The sequence below is a fragment of the Podarcis melisellensis genome (genome assembly GCF_964234715.1).
Source record: "Podarcis melisellensis genome assembly, chromosome: 10".
NCBI lineage: Eukaryota > Metazoa > Chordata > Lepidosauria > Squamata > Lacertidae > Podarcis > Podarcis melisellensis.
Window position 1 is genome coordinate 14,230,825 of NC_138542.1, and position 23,277 is coordinate 14,254,101.

Here is a 23,277-nt window from a genome sequence, read left to right on the forward strand (position 1 = left end):
GCTGCTTCCTGTTCATAATTTTCTGGTGGCTGTTTATAAAAAAATCTCACTATCTCTCACACCATGTCTATAAGTTCTTTCTAAATCTTGTTGCATATGATCCTTTTCCCCCCATCAAGAGCATTAAAATTCACAATTCCCCTTTATAGAAAATTCCACTGAGGGATCTAACATTTGACTCAGTATTCTAACATCTCGTTGCTTAATTCGTGTTCTTGGGCATATGCTAGAGTAAGCTTGAATTTCTGATCCCCCGATTTTGGGGTTCCTTCCCGAAATCTTTTCATTATCAATTGCATTGCTCTAAAGCAAAAAAACAACAACAAACATGTACCATCACATCTACCATGAGTCAGGGTGTCGTAACTGAAAAACTTCAATAGCTTGTACTCAATGTAATCTACAAGCAGTAGGGCCTCCTGAAAAATAACATTAAATGATGTTCTTCAGGGACCCTAGTTGGTCCCAAACTGTGAAAAGCTTTAAAGGAAGGCGCCAGGAGTTTCAATTGACCTAGAAATGGACTAGGGACATGTACGGTTGTTTAAGCAGAAAGGGACACAGGTGATTCATGCTGGGCTGAATACACACAGGGAAAAACGGGGGGGGGGACTTTGTGGTATCAATTCACTGAGGGATAATACTGGTGAAACAGTGCTATAATTATAATGACAATAACAATAATTCCACTTTCTAAACTACAAAAGAGTTGTCACCTATCGGCAACTCTCCCACCTATATGATTGAGTCATTTAAACGCAACCTCTGACTTACAGATAAGCAGATCTCATAAAGAAGAACGCTTAAAAATGGGCCAGTGAGTTTAGCAAGCTTGAAATTGCATTTAATCACAGAACAGCTATTAAAAGTGTCAGTGTTAAAAATCCCACCTCAAATCCTCACACATACCCCAATCCCACTCACAACCTTTGTTCTTTTTTCCTAGCACTAAAGTGGAAAAAGAAAAGCATGTTTAGCCCCTCTGGAACAGTTGCGGAATTAAACACAGTGCAAAGCTATGGCAAACTCCATACGCAGCTCCATTGCCAGAGAAGAGAACAAACGGGCAGTTGCTGTATATCAGAAGTGAGCAAATTATAAGGCTGATTTGAGAATGCTTAAACTGATGGTTGTAGATTATATACTCTTTTTTAAAAAAACCAACAACAACCCTATATTTATTAAATTTTCCATTTTAACAATCCAATCAAACCACATCATACATTCCAAATTATACATATTATTCAATAACCAAACAGTCCTAAATATGCCAAATTATAACAAAAAATCGAGGGGACTTCACCACGCTCCATACTTCTTGACCTATATTTGTGTGATATTACTGAGATTTCAATTGTGATCTGAAATTTTCAAGCAATGGGTGAAATGTTTGTTTCCAAATTGTCCTGTGGGGTTGGATGATACCAGAAAATGGAATGACAGAGAAACCAGTAGGAGAACACTTCAGTCTCCCAGGACATTCTATACAAGATCTCAAAGTAGCTGTCATATTACAAAAGAATTTCAGAAATAGACTAGAAAGAGAAGTTGCTGAATTACAACTTATTACCAAACTTAAAACCATGGAGAGACCTGGTCGGAATAGAGACACTGGATTCATTATACAGCGATACCTCTGGTTGCGAACGGAATCCGTTCCAGAGGCCCATTCACAACATGAAAAGGCCGCAACCTGAAGCACCCTATCTGCGCATGTTTAGACGCTTGTGTGCATGCGCAAAGCGCAATTTAGCACTACTGCGCATACACGAGCAGCAAAACCCGGAGTAACTCTTTCCGGTACTTCCAGGTCACCACAGGACACAACCTGAAAAATGTAACATGAAGCAAACGTAACATGAGGTACACGATAAAGCTATTTTTAGCCCTCTCACCCCTTGCTTTTTCCTGTAAGGCCAATTGCAATTGTTAACAGTCATCAACAGGTTTACCACACTTATCAGCCAATCACCCATTCCCACCACCCTTCTGAGTAATACCCCTCCCCACCCCCTCACTATGTATAAGGGTCTGGTGACTTGTGTTTCAGTGTATCTGAAGAAGTGTGCATGCACACGAAAGCTCATACCAATAACAAACTTAGTTGGTCTCTAAGTGCTACTGGAAGGATTTTTTTTTTATTTTGCTTTGACTACGGCAGACCAACATGGCTGCCTCCCTGTAACCAAAATAAAAGTGTTTGTTAGAAACCCCTGTCTAGGGCACTGAAAATGAATTTATTGGCCAAATACAAACACAGATACTGTGTGTTTGTTTGTTTGTTTGTTTGTTTGTGTGTTACCAGGTGAATACATAAAGGGACCTCTGACTATTAGGTCCAGTCGTGACTGACTCTGGGATTGTGACACTCATCTCGCTTTTTGGCCGAGGGAGCCGGCGTACAGCTCCCGGGCCATGTGGCCAGCATGACTAAGCCGCTTCTGGCGAACCAGAGCAGCACATAGAAACGCCGTTTACCTTCCTGCCGGAGTGGTACCTATTTATCTACTTGACTTTGATGTGCTTTCGAACTGCTAGGTTGACAGGAGCAGGGACTGAGCAAGGGGAGCTCACCCTGTCGTGGGGATTTGAACCGCCAACCTTCTGATCGTCAAGCCCTAGGCTCTGTGGTTTAACCCACAGCACCACCCATGTTCAAGTGACACCAAGTGAATACTTTGTAGCTTAATGCAATGGAAAAGGTACCTTGCCTGGAAGTGTAGTAGCTACTTTGTTAACAGTGCAAATGAAAGAATGTTTATTTTGCTATATATTCTCACAACCACTTTTTATTCAGAGTTAAAGCTTTTATTCAGTTAAAGCATCAGTGAAGGTGACCATGTAATGTCAACAATGCTTCAAGACAACCTGAAAAAAGAAATCATTAATACTGCATTGTAGGACTACAATTGGGGTTAATAAGCTCTAGGGGATAAAGAACTCTTATGAAAGCTGTAAAGAATTGGATTCAATAGTTACTGAAACTCTCACAGAAAGTAGTAAAGGTTTTTGAAGATAGGCTTTCCTTATTTTTCTTGACATGAGTATGGATGGCTATTGTTGATACAGCCATTATAAGCTTCTAGTTATCTACACTCATTCTATTTATTCTTTCCCAGTGGGATAATGAAATTCTGCAATGACTAAAGAAGAGACAGAAAGTTTCACTAATAGAGGCCTTCAGGAACAGTTGAATGCTAGGGTTCACTTTCTCGTTATTATCATTTTACAGAATATAGACAGCAAATATGGTTGTGTACTGGAAAATATGGATCGAGTACAGTGGGATCTCAGGTTAAGTACTTAATTCGTTCTGGAGGTCTGTTCTTAACCTGAAACTGTTCTTAACCTGAAGCATCACTTTAGCTAATGGGGCCCCCTGCTGCTGCCATGCCGCCGGAGCACGATTTCTGTTCTCAACCTGAAGCAAAGTTCTTAACCCGGGGTACTATTTCTGAGTTAGTGGAGTATGTAACCTGAAGTGTATGTAACTCGAGGTGCCATTGTACTTCCATACATTAGTGAAACACTACAAAGAATGTAGACTCAAAGCACATATACAGCCACATGCAAGCCTTTGCTGGGTAGCTCAGAGTGTCACTTTGAGCATTCAAAATGTGTAAAGGTAAAGGTAACGGGACCCCTGACCATTAGGTACAGTCGTGACCGGCTCTGGGGTTGCAGCACTCATCTCACTTTATTGGCTGAGGGAGCCGGCTTATAGCTTCCAGTTCATGTGGCCAGCATGACTAAGCCGCTTCTGGCGAACCAGAGCAGTGCACGGAAACGCCGTTTACCTTCCCACTGGAGCGGTACCTATTTATCTACTTGCACTTTGACATACTTTTGAACTGCTAGGTTGGCAGGAGCAGGGGCCGAGCAACAGGAGCTCAACCCTGTCAGGGGATTCGAACCGCCGACCTTCTGATCGGCAAGTCCTGGGCCCTGTGGTTTAACCCACAGCACCACCCCTGTCAAAATGTGTATGTATGATGTAAATATGAATGTAGAAGCCTGCTTCACTTTGTACAAATTACTTTTGTGTGTGTGTGTGTGTGTGTGTGTTTAAGTGCCAATGGGACAAGAACCCTGCATGCTAAGACACAGAAAAGCAAGACTATCTGAACTTTGAACCTGGGGCTACAAGAGAGCTTAGGGAAGCCAAGCAGAAAATTCAATAGAAATAAGGAAACAGGTTTGGCACATCCCTAGTGATCACTAAGGCAAAATTACCTGGGAACTACACAGAATGCAAATGGCAGAATTATGTATGCAATGAACAAACATCCCCTTCTGATGAACTATGTTTTTTGAACATGTCATTTCCCCAGTAAAATAAAGCATGCATTTGATGTAATTAAAGATCCCATGGCAGCGTCTGTATGCATGAGGGAGTTAAACCTTGCATGCTGGCGACATTCCAGTTTAAATAATTAAATCTTAAAATTTCCCAGCACTCTCAGTTTTCATTTCCCAGCCTCAGCTGCCATGTTGTTGCCAGGTTAGACCCCAAAGGAGACCACATTAAAGTGAGAGATGAAGTAATTTGTGCTTATAGTTAAATCTCCACGTCTTTGGGGATACTACAGATGAAATATAATTTCCAGGAAAGCAAGAGAAGCAAACTATAACATAGATAGCTATTCATCACCTATAATTCTATCTTCATGCTTTGGCGACACCTATTTTCATCCCTAGATGCTTTCTAGGACATAATAGAGATCACCTCCACAGCCAAATGGTATTCAGGGAGCAACAGAAATAGGACAGAATAGAAAGATGAGTACAACACAAAGGAGATTATTGGTGATGGAAGAAGCAAAATGATGAGGAAGGGGAAGGGACCATGCATATCAAGGACAGGCAAATTTAAAACGGACAAACATTGGAGAAATCCCTTATGAGCGACGCAAGATGAGGTGTGGTGCATACGAGCTATAAGATGGCGCCATCAGTAATTAAGGAGTTTGAATAAAGAACAATATCGATCAGGGTAAGGTGGGGAGACTGTAGCTGGCATTCAAGTGCTTTAGGTAAAGATAAAGGGACCCCTGACCATTAGGTCTAGTTGCGGACGACTCTGGGGTTGCAGCGCTCATCTCGCTTTATTGGCTGAGGGAGCCAGCGTACAGCTTCTGGGTCATGTGGCCAGCATGACTAAGCCGCTTCTGGCGAACCAGCACACGAAAATGCCATTTACCTTCCCGCCGGAGCGGTACCTATTTATCTACTTGCACTTTGACGTGCTTTCCAACTGCTAGGTGGGCAGGAGCAGGGACCAAGCAACGGGAGCTCACCCCGTCGCGGGGATTCGAACCACCAACCTTCCAATCGGCAAGCCTTAGGCTCTGTGGTTTAGACCACAGCACCACCCGCTTTACAGCATATTAAAACAGATTGCACAGTAACCGACCTATGTTTTCCTTTGCCTGTCACCTCTGTAAAACACAAGAAACATCATACCTTATTCTGCCTCTTAAAATTATCCACAAAACACAGGAAACTGTACACATGAGTCATAGAAATGCATGAGAGAACACTTCTCTCCCCCACCTCAGTAATGTTTCAAAAAAAAAAATTACATTCAGAGGCTCACAGCTGTTTCCCAACAACCATAGTAGCACTTTCACAGGAGATAAGCAAACCAACCCAGTGTACTGGACAGAAGGACAGTTGCACCAGCAGTCATTTCAATTCCTTATAGCGCAAAACACATTAGTCAGATGGAATATTGAGCAACTGCTGCATAAAACCCAACAGTGTTAATTTCAAAGTCCATATGATAACTGGTATATCATCTGTAAGGTACTTCTTTTTTTCCCTTTTACCATCAGTGTCCACACCACACAGGAAGTGCACTCAGATTTTCCAACCTTTGAAAGCAGCCGGTCCACATACATGTTGGTGTTTTAGCCTTAACATCAAATTATGGCCAGTGCTTGCCAAGTGTGCCTTTGATGTACAGTGGTTTACGAACTTAATCTGTTCCGGAAGTCCATTCTTAAACCAAAGCGCTCTTAAACCAGGGTGTGCTTTCCTATAGCAGTGGGGACTTTACAAATGAAACACACTCAACAGGAAGTGAAACCCGTCCTTATTCCAAGGCAAAGTTCACAAACCAAAACACCTACCCAGTACTTCTGGGTTTGCAGCGTTCTTAATCCAAGTTGTTCATAAACTAAGCTGTTCTAAAACCAAGGTACCACTGTTATTAATTCTTCTCATGAGGGAGAGATGGTGAAAGCTGTTTTGGACGTCATCAGAACCACTGAAACTCCTGATGTAACACTTGATGGCTGACTATCCCAAGGCCACAATCTCTGGAACTAGTAGAAGAAGCCTGCTTCACATACATTATCATTATTGTGTTATATTGGTACAACGGTTCTCCACGTGATACCAGCTAATTAGTTATATCCATTTAAGTCAACCCATTTGCGCAAGTACAATTGGACCTCCACTCCCTATTCTCTCCTTGGAAACCCTGGAGCAGACTGTAGGGACACAGGGAGATAAGGCTGTAAAGTTCTATTGTGCAAGTAAAACAGGGTGGCTTAATTAAATAAATTTATGACCGCTGCATAGCTGTCACACTGGTGTTGTCATGTCCTCCTTACAGGTTTTACCATGTAGATCAGCATATAGTGACATCCCAAAAAAGTCTACTATCTCTTCTGCATTTGGGTACATTGGGTATCAGACTAACTTGTCTGAAACACAATTAAAAAACTTAAAAGCTTGGATCCAGCTTTGGACCTCTGTCTTTACCTCATGGCTGAGGAACTTCATTGTGCTCCAAGATAATTTGGACTGTTTCATTTGAAACATTAAATACTTGTGGTATCCAAGTAACGTTCTCCATTCAACTAGAATAAATCTTCACTAGTCACAGGTTGCCAAGCTGCATTAGCATCCAAATTACTATGGTATTATTAGAATTTCTTTCTGCAATTATGATGCATGGCTGATCTTTCTGTGTACACAGATGTGGAAGGGACCTATGAAGTTATTGTATCCTTATGTCTATCTGTATTCATATTACGTGAAAAGAAAGAGTTGAATTAATGATAAGCCTTTAAAGAGCATAAAGTTAGACTTTGACCAATGTCTCACCTCCTCAATAGTGAGAATTGTGACCATACTACTATTTTTTTTTTCCTGAATGAAAGAAAAAAAGGTGTACTGGTTTAGCAACTTGACAAATCGTGTCCTCCTCACAGAGGGCATGTGTTGTGGTGAGATCAACGTGACTGACCCAAGGTTGTGGGTGGGGTCATTTGGATAGCCACAACGCCCAATTGGTGGTCCCTCGTTGCTGGGTTCAATTTGGCTAATGGGAGAGAAGGCAAATGGTTTGAGGGACCTATTTATACCCATACAGGTGGAGCTGTGGGTTAAATCACAGAGCCTAGGACTTGCTGATCAGAAGGTCGGTGGTTCGAATCCCCGCGACGGGGTGAGCTCTCGTTGCTCGGTCCCTGCTCCTGCCAACCTAGCAGTTCGAAAGCACGTCAAAGTGCAAGTAGATAAATAGTTACCGCTCTGGCAGGAAGGTAAACAGCGTTTCTGTGCGCTGCTCTGGTTTGCCAGAAGTGGCTTAGTCATGCTGGCCACATGACCCAGAAGCTGTACGCCGGCTCCCTCGGCCAATAAAGCGATATGAGCGCTGCAACCCCAGAGTCAGTCACGACTGGACCTAATGGTCAGGGGTCCCTTTACCTTTACCTTTTACGTGTTGTAGAGCTTCCTCTTTTCACTCGTGCATCAGAACACCCACCCACCTCTCCCTATATTTAGGGTTTCTTCAGCAATTGACCTTGCTATGCCGTCGTGTGTTGTCTGTTGTTGGGACAGGGGAATGGCAGGAATTTCTCCACTTGACTGATTGGCTGTTGCCATTCGGGTTTCGCCTGCCATGTAGCAAATCATGACAACTTGTAAGGTTACGGATAGGCACTGGTTCAAGGTGGATAGGGATGCAGAGCTGTGCTGATCCCTATGTGAAGGGTATTCTGTTAAAGGAATCCAAGGACTCAAATTGGTTTGGTCAACCCCCGGTAGGGGGTTGTGCCCGTGCCTGAGTACCAGGAAGCGTATGGGGAGTGGACAGAGTCTGCTCCCAGGCTCTTGACCTTCCTCAGGTGTTTACCATTGGCTGTCCTATGATGCACCCTAGGTCAGTGCTACCTACCGTGGTCGTAGGGAGCTAGTCGAACCAGAGCCTATGCAACCACTCACTTATCTGTAATCAATAAAGTTGTGGCCTAAATTCTGCCAAAAACCAGAACAAAAATTTGAGTCTAATGTGTCTTTATTTATTGGGGAGGTCTTGGGATCTAAACACGCAATACCTAATTAGTTTCCTAATTAACAGTTATATGATAAGACCAATAACTACTGAAACTAGTTAGCTCTTCTGTCTTGAAATAAATTATCCAAGCCTATTCGTCTGAATACGGATATGGAATAATCCCAAGGTTTTAGCAACAAACACCTGTCTTCCTAAAGTTTCTCCCACCAGCCAACACCATGCTAGTAACAAATCCATCAGATCTTTCCTTTTTTGTTTTATTTGTGCTAGATTTATATCCAGTGAAAGCAGTAACACACACTATAAATTCAGTATTTATAATCTTAAGAAGCCTTATATCTTAAGTAGGATGACATTTAAAGGCTGAGATCTCCTACAGTACATTCAGAGTATTTTCAGGAATTTAACGGATACCAATCCATAAAACTTCTTATAGTCATAAGAACTGTACTTATTCAGCTCAGCTCATGAATACACTAAGACAGGGTATTTGGAGTGCAGCCATTTTAGTCTCACTGAAGATAAGCTATTTAAGCCACGGTGCTTTAATTTAAAACAATTTGCACCCATTGAAGTCAATGCAATTAGAATGGCTAAAATCCAAGTGTCAACTGTAACTATTTCATGGATCACAGTTGCAGTGCATTAATTTAATTATGTATTGCTCTTATTTTCTATATTTAGAGTGGAACATATTTTACATTCTCCCTTTCAAGGACACAACGAAAAGCACACACACCATAATTTTGCAAGAGTCTGGTGAACTAGGATTCATTCACAATCAGTTTTGACCCCAACTATTCTCTGTAGGTTTTCAAAGATAACTGGGTGTGGGAAGGGGAGAGAGAAAATAATATTAGCTGAAGGTAATGTGATTAACATTCTGGTCTAAAAAAATAAAAATCAGTGTCAAGTGAAAACGTGCTAGTCATCAGATGTGAACACTAACATATGTGAATATTAAACCAGAGATTCAACAGGGAATCAAACCTATAAAAGTCCTGTATTTAAGAGGTTGTTGTATAACACTGTGGTAAACCATGATTTGAAATGAACTATGAAGTGTTATGAATACAAATCTAGGCTGGGAATGCTAGTCAACTGAAAAGGCATTGTCCACACATGTTGTCAAATATCCCATGACACTAAGAATGACACTCTGAAGATAACAGGTTAACTTTACATGTTTGCCTTTGACATGTTAATAGCAACTATTTGTTACTTTGCTTTAATTCTGATTTTATTTCTTTTGTTAACAGTATGCTGCCCTAGCAAGAATAACCGCTTAGTGAATTGACTATAGTTACAGAAACCTTATCTAATTTTATTAAGTTATACCAATTCACTATGGTTTTTAAAATGTTACGTTCATTATTTCATCTTAATTTAATATATATTTAAAAACATTTCAGTTTAATTTGTTCTTGTAATTAACATATGCATTGACATTCTCTGTCTCAATTGCTCTCAATCAGACTTAATGGCTAGATTATAGACTTTCTGACTTCAAGTACCTTTACAGCCCTTCTTTCTGTGGCAGAAGCAAAAACAGTACAACGGGAGGGGAAAAAGTCTAAATTCAGAATTTATGGTAGCTGTGAGGTGCAGCAGTGGGTTTCTCCCTCTGCCTAAATAAAATGTAACAATAAAGGCAGAAGTCCCTGCCTTTGGCATGCAGTCTGAAGCTCTATCAGACAAGTTCAGTTGCTCTAGAATTTATCATTGCTACAGGCTCAACTGTTTATAGCATCAACAACCCCTAAATTCTTCAGATTCGTAAGTCCTTATCAGGTCATTTCAGGGTTACTTATACATACTTACATCCTTCTAAATAACTAGGGAGTTCCCTGACTATGCACTAATCAGTATTCTAATTTGAGGTAGTCTCTTTACTACCAACCTGATAGACACTAAGCCACTTGAGTTCACTATTTGAATTATTTAAGAAAATGATGCTGATAAATATTTTATAATGACAACTGACACAGAATCTGATACACATTTTTGGTTATAAATTATATTGGTTGTAATAAAGTTTGCTTCCAAATAGGGTATTAATAAATAACATGCACGAAGGGAATAAAAGAACAGAATTCATAACAAAATCTACCCTAAATCAAAATAAAATATATATATTTTTATTTCATTGGTACAGAATAAATGAGTCTGCAAATGTAGAACATGGGTCCACCCAACACTAATACAGATCTAACTCATATGCACATAATGACTTCGGTTGAACCAAAGTTGTATCTATATCTTCAGGTAGAAGAACTCAAATATATCATAAACTGAGTATACCCAATAGAGGAAAAGTTGGATAGGAATCCTTAAACTATGCAAAAATAAAGCAAGTTAACATGCCAGACAATCAAATGCAATTCCAAAATTAGTAGACCTATTAAGATCTTTGACTTAGAACTGCAGTGAAACAACATTATTTAAATCTAAAGGGGAGGAGGGGACAACTAAACATACCATGGCAAAATATGATGGAGCAAACAGAAAGAACAAGCAGATTTTAGAGTACCAACAAGAATGAACACAAAAATAGAATGGATGTGATGCCTTATATTTAGCTTGGTGGGCAGGCAATGAAATCCCCTTTCTGCTGTCTTCTTTGATAGTCAGTGGGGGAGTCAAATTCTGATGAAATGGTACTGAAGTCTCAGCATTTTATTTTATTTTTAATGGGCTCAAGTGTGAGTCATTTTTCAAAGCAGACCTGAATTTATTATCTTTTTTTACAGAAGCATCCGTTTGTATTTTCCCCTGCAAAACCTAAATCAAAACATGCTATTTTTAATGCTGCCTATTTATAACAGGAGTCCTGTTTTATCTCAGTTTAATTGCAACCTGAACGTTTGTCGGTAAGTTTTCATCAGCAGGCATACACTGCTGACTGCACCACTGGTGTCTTAGTTGGAATACAGCAGCTCATTTGAGACATAAAAATGATTTCAAAGTGAAATATTTTCATCCTCCCTCTACATCAGCATTTTTGCAAGCTGCAGGCAACACACTGCATCTGCAGTGAATCATACAGAATGACGTTTTTAATGAGGTAAGGGGCAGCAGAAATATAAGGTATAATACAACAGTTCCATTCTAATGTCATATTCACCAGCACTTCCACCTCTCCCCAACCACATTAACTTTCATGCAGGAGTGGTCACGTTGGCTATGATTCAAATTAAGATGTAGAGTATTAAACTAGCAATGCCAGTTAGGCTGGCTGTGAACCCAGCTCTTGATGCTCGGAGGAAGCAATAGAAAGGTTTTCGAGAAGCAATCTCTCTCTCTTAACACAATAGTACTGCAATGCAGGACATCCATTTCCTACACCATTACAAAACCAATTCTAAGTCTGTGGATTCTGGCAGAGAAAACATACAGCGCTTGTTCCAATACGCCATCTGGACAGCATGGCTTGGTTGCCCATTGGTATGGAACTGACACACAACCATCCCACAGATACAGATCCATGGAGAAATGACCGGACATTTCTCAACTTCATCAGCTAACAGAAAACAAAGGCTCCAGACCAGAAGAGAAAGCGAGTCAATTGCCTGTTAGAGGCACACAGTTAATGTGTACAAGAATTTCCAGAGTAATCCTCGGGTCAACATGTTCACTTGGCTGGTGATTGCACAAATATTTGACAAGACCCTTTTTCAATCTGAACAAATAAAGTGCTTGATAACCAATTCCGTGTTGGGCGGATATTAAGTTAAATGATCTTTTGTCTCTTACCATCGACGCAGGCTGGCCTTGCTCTCGTTGTACCGGCAATCTGTCCTTTTTTACATGCACAACGAGCTGTTTGTCGGGCTATAGTCCTTCGGGGCTGACTGCTATCTCTGTCCAGCGTAACAATCTCACATGTACCTGCAGCCAATTGACCTGGAAAAAGAACCAGCAACAGGTACCATAGTCACTGAATGAACCATAGCCACTCTATTACAGAAAAAAAAGTCACAGTCCATTGTTGTAGCAGGCACACAGGCACTCCACAACAAATGGAAAACGAGCTTATGGATACAATAAGAAGAGAGGTAACCAGAATATTCTCCTTGTGCTAGCCAAATGAAAACTTTAAGTCTGGACCAGTCAGAAAACTATTTTCTATAAATGGTTTCATGGAACAAATCACTTTTACTTTGTTGAAAGAACTACTTTAGCAGTGATTAAAATAAAAGATGTATTTCAAGTACACTTGTGCAAGAAGCACAAAAATATTCAAAGGGAAAAGAGGTATGTTAAGAATTACCTATCCTTTATCCAGAATACCTGGAATTATGGATCCATACCTCCACAACTTTGGTGAAACACAGTACAGTTTAAAAATAACAAACTGCAGCCAGTTAAAAGCTTCATCATTACTCTGCTTCAATCTTATTTCTGTTACAAAACATCAGCATAAAATATGTACTTGCTTTAAACAATTCTAAGCAATAGGAATTACTCAGGAAATAAAATATTGCCCCCTTCAACTTGTGATCTTTTCCATAATATTTCTATATTACTACTACTTAGAAAAGCAATAGGATTACTACTCTGAAAAAAATGTAAGGTAAAAAATTATATCGACAGAAAACCTTGTACAGGCAAACCCCGTTTTAGGCGCAAAGGATATGTGTGCGATTGTGTGCATGTACACAGCACTGAACACAGAAGCCACCTGGAAACATAATAAAAGATGTTACTAAAAGAGTGGCGCAAGGAGGGATGGAAGCTGAATGAGGCAGAATATTTCAATTGCACACAATTTTGTGCAAGCACGCAATGACCCAGAACACAACTCCAACACAAATCTGGGGTTGCCTGTAGCAGCCACAGCTATGAAATAAAAAGGCGTGACACAAGAAAAGTTTGGGTAAAACATGAGGGCATGCTTATTTAAATTTATACAAATTATCTGCAGTGTGACTGTGTGGGAACCTCGCTTTTGGGTGAAGCCTGCCTTGCTACATGCAAAGGGGAATTGCCTTCAGTTCCACTACCACCCCCCTTTTATCATGCCTGAGGGTAGATAGGGAGGCCTTCCTGACCCACCCTCTCAGGGGGGTTAGTCCCCAAGGTGATCCTTACCAAGACAAGAGACCACACAAACCTGGAAGGTTAGTCTCTGGTCTCGCCATTCACCATAAAGGTACCTAAGGATGCTTGCCCAAATCCTGCCCTGTGAAATTCCAACACATTGCTGCCCAAAGTGGCCAACTAAACAGGGATAATGACAGGAACAGTGAAGTTTTGGTAGACCCCTTTCTTTCCCCAGGGCTACAACAGTTTAACAAGAAGGTACAACAACTGAGGCTTTCAGTGGAACTTTTGTGACCAATGTCCCTACCATCTGCCAAGGCTATAATAAGAACTAGAATACTGAGTGCCGGGAACTAACAGTAGCAGCAGAGAAAACATGCTCCCCACTTTATTTTCAACTTTCTTGGGCACATGAAACTAACCACAATTACCTTGAGTTTCTGCTTAACCCTCAAGAAAGAAGGTCATTTTCACTGGACAAGTTTAATTCAAATCCATCAAACCTCCTTTGGGGAAGGTTCTCAGGCAGGGTGGAAGAACTTGCCCATGTGAAGACCACCTGGTGGAAAGCCTTACACATATGGTTCTTAATTGTAAACTATATGCTGATCTCCGTCAGCAATTCCTAGATCAACTCTGTATCCCCAAATGGAAACCAGAGTTGGAGGTCATACATTTTCTATTACCGGGGAATGGTCAGGAGCTCACCAAGTTAGTGGCTAAATATCTCTATTTGGTTTTTTGTTGCGTGGCAAGTCCCCTCCCCCCATGAGAAATGAAGACACTGGACACATTATTTAAGGTTAATGGGCATAAAAAGGCCACAACTTTATTGATTACAGAATTGAAAGGTATTGGCCTTAGGCATTGGCTCCTATCGTCTACCCGGCATGGAGACCGGGAAGGGTTGTCCACAAGCCGTGGGAGTCCTGTTGAAGTACGCCAACTAGGATCCCATGGGTGTCACCGCTCGGGGGCGTGCCGGGGGCCCTTACCTCCCTAGGTTTCGGACAAGGCAACGCCCCCCGGAGTCCTCTACCGGACTACCCTTTCCATTGGGGAAGGTGATGGTGCTTCCTTCCCCCCATTCATTTGCATAACAATTAACCCCTGCCAATGCCTAACCGTCAATACCGTGGAAGTTGTGACGTTTGCTACGAGGTAGGCGAAAAAACCAAAAGGATTCAAGTGTGCCAACTTGGAAAAATTCCTACCAGGCCCCTTGCGGCGACCAATCGAAGTCCATAGCAAGGTCATAGCTAGCTAATCCTAAAGGGTGGGTGGGATGGGAAAACCGCTCGGCTGGGAAAGGGAAAAGAGGGCGGTCCCCGGGCGTGCCTGGCCTTAAATGGGCTAGGCCCCGCCTCTCCGGCCCGCCGATTGGCGGACGGGGTAGAAGGCACGCCCGGGGATTCCCTGTCCACGCGGGGGCAAGATCCCGCCCCCGCGTGAGTGGGTGGAGGGTTTAGCCCGCAACCCCCTCTCCTTCCAGGAGGAAATGGCTTTGTCGAAATACACTGCAGACATCTGATCTCCTTGGAGACCTAGAGATGTGACAATAGATTTCCCTGCCTCCTTTCTTTGAGCAAATGTTTTGTGCCACTGGGTAAGTGGTAATTCCGTATTGATTTGTTTTGGATGTTTGGATGTGATGCCAATAAAAGGTTTGATGATGATGATGATAGGAACAGCCAACCAACAGAACAACCCAATCAACCTAGTTCAGAAAGGCAAAGAATCAAAACAACACTGTAAGAGAAAGTGATGGCCAAACTTGGCCCTCCAGCTGTTTTGGGACTACAACTCCCATCATCCCTAGCTAACAAGGACCAGTGGTCAGGGATGATGGGAATTGTAGTCCCAAAACAGCTAGAGGGCCGAGTTTGGCCATCACTGGCTTCCATAGTCTGTTCGCTCAGCTCCACCCACCCTACACCAACACAATGTGTGGCTGCATGCTGCCTGGGTAACACTGGGCTCAGTTCCCAGTGTGCACACAAAATCCCACTGCTGCTGGAGCTCTCTAACCATGGTGGCTAAGCAGGGATTGTTTAACTAGGTTATTTTTTTTTAAAAAAAGTAACTCCCCTCCCGCCGATAAGCTTTAAAAAAAACCAAAAAATGGAGGATGGTACTGTTTGCTTTGTTGCAGCTGCTAGATTGTAGTTTATGTCCTGGTTCTTAATGTAGAGCCGATAAAAACATAACTTTCCCCCTAAACAGGTGTTTTATGTTTGCCTCCTGCAAGACAGAACAGAGCCCCCAGTTATTGGCTCATGATTGAATATATATTTTTATTTATTTATGTGAACCTGCACAGGCAGAATACATTTAATCGTTGGGAAATCTGAAAATAGGAATGATGTGCAGGTGCAGATACAGACGTAGACCGGATCGCACAGTTATGCTAATATCTGCAAAATATGCTGAAAGTTATATAGCAGCAGAAATTTGAATTTGCACAAGAACGTGGCAGAGCAGATACCACCTTTCTGGCATTTATAAGAACGCTCCATACTTGGGCAGGAATGTGTGTGTGTGTGTGCGCGCGCACGCATTAAATACATAAAATGACAATAGTAGATGCTTCACTAACCTTTCAGAGCAATCTGGAAGAGACATTGGGGAAGTGAGAGAGAGGGTGTTCCATTGGGCAAACAGATGCCCATTCTGCTAGTTTATGGACACTATTGCCTGTAACCCAATAAATGTATTCTAAATATGGTTTCCATTTATGGTACAGTAGTACCTTGGGTTAAGTACTTAATTCATTCCGGAGGTCCATACTTAACCTGAAACTGTTCTTAACCTGAAGCACCACTTTAGCTAATGAGGCCTCTTGCTGCTGCCGCGCCGCCGGAGCACGATTTCTGTTCTCATCCTGAAGCAATGTTCTTAACCTGAAGCACTATTTCTGGGTTAGCGGAGTCTGTAACCTGAAGCGTATGTAACCTGAAGCGTATGTAACCTGAGGCACCACCGTAATCAGAACTTTCTCAGTGATGCACTTCTGTTGCAAATATAACGCTTTTTTAGATCATCAGGAATATGCTGTATTCTGTACCAGTGAAAATGTGAATCCCAGGCACCTATTGGCAATTGGCTGGAGGTGGCATTGGGGTCTAAACCACAGAGCCTAGGGCCTGCCGATCAGAAGGTCGGCGGTTCAAATCCCCACAATGGGGTGAGCTCCCGTTGCTCAGTCCTTGTTCCTGCCAACCTAGCAGTTCGAAAGCACATCAAAGTGCAAGTAGATAAATAGGTACCACTCCGGTGGGAAGGTAAACGGCATTTCCGTGCGCTGCTCTGGTTTTGCCAGAAGCGGCTTAGTCATGCTGGCCACATGACCCAGAAAAACTGTCTGCGGACAAACGCCAGCTCCCTCGGCCAATAAAGCGAGATGAGTGCCGCAACCCCAAAGTCGTTTGTGACTGGACTTAACTGTCAGGGGTCCTTTACATTTACTTTTAGAGGTACTATCAGGGCAAGCCTGCATGGCTGAATGCAGTTTTGTCCTGTTGCGGGGAGGGGTACCTTCGTTTAGTCATAGAAGGCACAGTGAACATTGAAACATTTTCTTACAGGATCCTATGCCAGCAAGAGGTTCTGTTCTGTTTGAACTTAGCATTCTAGAGACCTTTAAAAAACAACAACTTTGTTTTATATTAATCTAGAAATGTATTTCTCTGAATTGCACATGCAGCCTTATGTTACACTCTCACACAGTAATTTTTCCCCATGTGCCGTCATTTGGATGCCTAGCAACACAAGCTCTTTTTATAACTCAAAATGTACAAAGGTTCATTTGACTAATTCGCTGCTAACAAATTTTACCTGCAGATATCACATCTGCTATGAAGAAGTGAATCCCAGTAGGTTTTTTGCAGATTTCCTAAGGAAGACTAAGAAGCATGCCTATATCATATATGCATGAACAACATATACACCCCAGAGCAGAGGCTGCCAACTTGGGCTGGGCGATATCTGGTTTTCAGAATCATGATTTATCACCAGCTATACATCACGATATTCTGATATATCATCATGTCTGATATAAGGATGGATTTATGTAGAGGCAAGTGATGACTTCACAGTTTTTCTCTGCATCGTGATTTTTGCTGGCGCCTGCTCTTGTGATTCGATGCCGCCTGGGGAGAGCCTAGCCAGCAGAGATAACAGGGGCTGCAGGAATCGAGAGAAGCATTGGCTGGCTTCACATTTTTCCCCACATTGTGATTTTTTCACAGCACACACACACACACACACACACACACACCATGATTCACCATACATTGCCAGGTCAAAAATTATGAAACCGGTATCACAATATGGACTTCAATCTGGTGTGGGATGATATATTGATATATTGCCCAGCCTTTTTGCCAACTTGAGGTGTGGAGGCCGTGGGCACATCTGCAAACTGGACAAACTGTTGTGAGAGCCCCACACATCCCACAATTGTCTACCAAAGGATGCTTCAAGCTGAATGTCAGTGGCTGTGGGCAGGACCTCATGAGCACAAAAGAAGGCTTCTGCAAGGCTTTACCAATGAGATACCACCATCATAAGATGAAGGATCCTCTAGGCTCCCAAATATGGACCGAAAGAAAATTCAACTCACAGACCCCTGGCTACCAGTTGAGAATTTTGCTGTGACCAAACTGATTAATTAATTGATTGATTAATTAATGCATAAACAAACAGCACAACAGGTATGAAAAATTGGGGTATGCAAGAGCTAAGAAACTACAAATCAGAAAGTTGTGGTCCGCATCTTGTAGACCAATTCTACTCACTGATCTCTTTCAAGCAAAACCACTTGACCACTTTCATTCCATTGGTAGCCCTGACTCAGGCTTTTAGGAACACCTGGTAAGAAATTTTGACATATGAAAGTTAATTTTTTATAGTTACTTTCTTTTTGTGCTCACCGCTCTGGTAGGGTAGCCAGGTACCAGACACTCTGATATTTTGAATTCTATATGTTCTGGTGACATCTTTCGCTATTTGCACAGTACTGAAAGATAGCCAGTTGGTGGTAGTCTTGCCTATCTTTTTAAGTTAGGCCTTTGACTAATTAAATAATCTATGGCCTTTTAAACTGTTTGGTGGGTTGGGATTGTTTTTGTTTGTTGCTATGCTATGTTTTTCTGTGTTTTTACATTGTAAACCGCCCTGTGATCCTAGGATGAAGGGTACTATTAAAATAATAATAATAATAATAATAATAATAATAATAATAATAATAAGCCAGTGTGTCACCCAGGCAGCAGAAATTCTATACACACAAACAGTTGCATGCACATAGCTTTCCCTCTGTGGACATATCTACATGTAAGGTAGGGCCCATGAGAACATTATGTCAGGGATGAGCTAGTAGCTATGGCCCTGTTGCTCTCCCACTGTGTAAAAGTAAGTGTGTGGAGATAATGAGTAAGTAGGATGGTACTGGAGGAGACTCTTGAGAGTCCCGTGGACTGCAAGAAGATCAAACATATCCATTCTGAAGAAAATCAGCCCTGAGTGCTCACTGGAAGGACAGATCATGAAGCTGAGGCTCCAATACTTTGGCCACCTCATGAGAAGAGAAGACTCCCTGGAAAAGACCCTGATGTTGGGAAAGATGGAGGCCACAAGGAGAAAGGGACGACAGAGGAAGAGATGGTTGGACATTGTTCTCTAAGCTACCAGCATGAGTTTGACCAAACTGCGGGAGGCAGTGGAAGACAAGAGTGCTGGCGTGCTCTGGTCATGGGGTCACGAAGAGTCGGACACGACTAAATGACTAAACAACAACAACAAGGACTTCTAATGCTTGAACATTCTGAGTGCAGTACAAGTAACATGAAAATTTGACGAAATATTCCATTCTTCTTCAACATTTAGATATTTCCTCATCCATACACAGACCCTTCAAGTGTCCCTATTTTCCAAGGATAATCCTGGATTTACAGAAGCCACCCCGGTTTTTTATTTGATCCAAGAATGTCCCTCTTTTCCTTGGGAAAAATTCACTGGAGAAATGCTGGAGGGTATGGAGTTATGCAACTCCCAAGTCAAGGAGATAAGTAACTATAAAAACTTTAGAATACATCGGAAGGCAGCCCTGTTCAATGTTTAATGTTTTATTATGCTTTTATATATGTTGGAAGCCATAGTGGCTGGGGCAGCCCAGTCAGATGGGCGCGGTATACATAATAAAATTGTTATTGTTGTTGTCCCAACTTTCATCAGAGAAATGTTGAGGGGTATGCCGTACCCCACATATCACATACTTGGCATTAACAATGTGACTATTTGCAAGAATAAGGATTGTTACATTAAGCACAATCTACTGGCAGTCAATCTATTGGCAGTGTCCAGTACAGTATTTATAAACGTTTGCTTTCCGATCTGAGGCCCAGTTCTAAAATGTGTAGTTTCTTGTTTACTGCTCCAGATGAAAAATTTCCCAGCTCATTAATGCCTGCTTCTCCATCGCTTCCTTTGCAATTTTGAGCTAGACAGCTTCAGTTTACTACTGTCATCAGATTTCATAAATTTATGTCAGTTTGGTCCAACAAAACTGCACAGCTGATATGAGATAAGCTTATTCTATTACCATTCCATTTTAAAACTGAATGCAGCTATCTCTAATCAAATGAGTCCGATGACTGCTGGAATCATAGGAGCAAAAGCAGGCCTAAAGGCTCCCTAGAATTTAGCAACAGCAAAGAAAGGTAGGTTTGCACTGCTCAAATACATGCATTACAAATTCTGCTCAGGGATTTTCATACCTCGTACAGGTTTCAGCATAAATGAGGTATTGCAATATACTTGTACGGTTGCACCTAATCAAAGCATTATATGAAAACTGAAGAAAATAAAGGAAGATGCACTCCAGACACAAAAGCAAAGAATATTATACCTAAAGTACTGAGAGTTTTTAAAACTAAAGTGTAATTTTAACACCAAAGTAGCATTATTCAAAGAGACCAGTCAGAAAGCATTTACAGAAATCTTCCACAGGGTAAATGGAAAGGAAGAACATACTTCTAGTTTTCCAACAGGGTTTTCAGTTATTTTTTTTACCATTATTCCACTTTATCAGTGGAATTACAATCATATTAGGCCTAATTAAATAACTTAACTGTCATATTTTGAGAGGCCCTGCACATACTAGTTGGAAACATGCTCAAGGTCTTACAAACACCCTTGGTGGGAGCTGCATTCAAATGTACACAATCTTTATCATTCACACACCTTTGCCAATGGCAGTAGCTTGGTAGCATAGGCAACAAGAACATAGGCAACTTGCTCACTCATCTCCATGCAGGTGAGTGAGCAAGTCCCACAAATGCTATCTCCCTTCTTTGCTCTCAGTGCAGAGATGAAGTGGGCTGTCAGAAGGAAACTCCTTCTTCCAGGACCAGCACAGAAATGAAGTAGGTTGCTGCAAAAGGGAAAGAGCTCTTCACCCATTTTCTGCCAGCTAGCTTCTTCAGGCTAGATTCGCCTCCTTACCTTTCTCTAGTCCAACGGCTTTTGTGGACTTATTTGCAAAGCTGACCTAAGCAGGAACTTGAAGGCCAACTTTCCCATGTTGTTGCTATGGTTATAGGACTATATATAGGTAAAGATAAAGGTAGGGGAGCAGGTGGTGCTGTGGTTTAAACCATGGAGCCTCTTGGGCTTGCTGATCGGAAGGTCAGCAGGTCAAATCCCCGTGACGGAGTGAGCTCCCGTTGCTCTGTCCCCCAGCTTCTGCCAACCTAGCAGTTTGAAAGCACACCAGTGCAAGCAGATAAATAGGCACCGCTACGGTGGGAAAGTAAATGGTGTTTCTGTGTGCTCTGGCACTCGTCACAGTGTCCCGTTGCACCAAAAGCGGTTTAGTCATGTTGACCACATGACCCGGAAAACTGTCTGTGGACAAATGCCGGCTTCCTCAGCCTAAATCGAGATGAGCACAGTACCCCATAGTCACCTTTGACTGGACCTAACCATCCAGGGGTCCTTTACCTTAAAAAAAAACAAAGCAAAAAACCTATGATTATATATAACCCTCCAGGATATCCTTTGTGATTGTATAAGACACGATGGCCCAATCCAGTGTTTCCTTCATTTCTAGCATGCCTCTCTCCAAGCATAATCAAAGTAGGTTAAAGGTAAAGGACCCCTGACAGTTAAGTCCAGTCACAGACAACTCTGGGGTTGCAGCACTCATCTTGCTTTACAGGCTGAGGGAGCCAGTGTTTGTCCACAGACAGTTTTTCCGGGTCATGTGGCCAGCATGACTAAGCCACTTCAGGTGCAATGGAACACAGAAACCAGACCAGCGCACAAAAACGCTGTTTACCTTCCCGCTGGAGTGGTACCTATTTATCTACTTGCACTTTTTTGGCATGCTTTCGAACTTCTAGGTTGGCAGGAGCAGGGACCAAGCAACGGAGCTCTCCCCATCGCAGGGATTCGAACCGCGACCTTCTGATCGGCAAGCCCACATAGCCACCCGCTTCCCTTCAAAGTGGGTTACAAGACACCAAAAAGAAACAAGAGAACAGATAAAAACAGCAATAAGTCATCTTAAAAAAACCAACAGTGCTATTTTTCTAGAAAAATAGGTGCTGGAACTCACCATGAACACCTCTTAGAATGGGAATGGTGCCCACCTGAGAAGTGTCAAAACTGAGTTGCGGCTGGGGAAAAAAAGCCCTGTATAAAACAGCTTAAATTACTGCATTGAAGATTTCTTTTTATCAAGTAAGCAGGAGAGCTACTCAAGCTTCTTCACACTGGACTTCACCCTTCAAGCAGCAAAGGCTCATCTGTCCGCCTTGCTGAGCTTGCTATCCTTATAATAATATCGCCTCCACTTGAATCTCTAAAAGTTTTAAGCACAACAGGCTCTTAGAAGCAATAAACATCTGCTTCATCATATTGGAAAGCCAACATGGCATTATCCTCCTTTCATTGAATGGATCTTGTAGCCACTCATCACTCAAGAATCCTACTCACACACCTGCAGCTTTCAAGATTACATATTTGCTTTTCCCACTCACCCAAGTTGTAAATGCTTGCAAGCATAACACATGAGGGGCAGGATATAAACTCGGGGGGGGGGGGGATGCAGGATTCCTATACTTATTTTTTTTCCACTGTACACGTCAGGAAGCAAAGACTGTTCACTAGTACCTGCAGAGATTTAGCCCCTTGTCAAGGAAATACTTGTTTGGATCCTTAGAGCGTTAAACAAATAACCAACAAAAAATAGGTCTTGTAATCTAATAATCTGAACCCTTTGCCTATTTTTTATTTGATATGCAGGCTGAGCCCCTCTCTGCTGACCTTTAAAGCCCTAAACAGCCTCAGTCTAGTATACCTGAAGGAGTGTCTCCACCCCCATCGTTCTGCCCATACACTGAGGTCCAGTGCTGAGGGCCTTCTGGTGGTTCCCTCACTGTGAGAAGCCAAGTCACAGGGAACCAGGCAGAGGGCCTTCTCGGTAGTGGCACCCACCCTGTGGAACACCCTCCCACCAGATGTCAAAGAGAAGAACAACTACCAGACTTTTAGAAGACATCTGAAGGCAGCCCTCTTTAGGGAAGCTTTTAATGTTTAACAGACCACTGTATTTTAATACTCTGTTGGAAGCCGCCCAGAGTGGCTGGGGAAACCCAGCCAGATGGGCGGGGTATAAATAATAAATTCTATTCTATTCTATTTACTCAGTGAAATTTTGCTCAGTCAGTGTAAACATTTTACTCTATCTAATGCAAAAGTCACAGGTTTGTTTGTTTATTAAAAGTGTGCAATTAGCCCTGGAAAGCCATTATTGCGGAAGTTTGTTTGATTTCGAGAGCCTGAGTGATTTTCACCCCTGACGTGCCTGGGCTCTGTTTTGAGGTACATGAAGTGGGAATGCAGAGTACATTATTACTGAA

General features: G+C 42.1%; 1 protein-coding gene across 6 annotated transcripts in view; it reads right to left on the reverse strand.

The window, feature by feature from the left end:
• Window positions 1–23,277, reverse strand: part of TAFA5 (TAFA chemokine like family member 5) — a 345,729-nt gene that overhangs the window by 157,607 nt on the left and 164,845 nt on the right. For all 6 annotated transcript variants that reach the window (XM_081929177.1, XM_081929174.1, XM_081929175.1 and 3 more), the window contains exon 2: window positions 12,065–12,214. In XM_081929177.1, coding sequence (XP_081785303.1) covers window positions 12,065–12,214 — 150 coding nt within the window. The remainder of the gene's footprint in view (window positions 1–12,064; window positions 12,215–23,277) is intronic.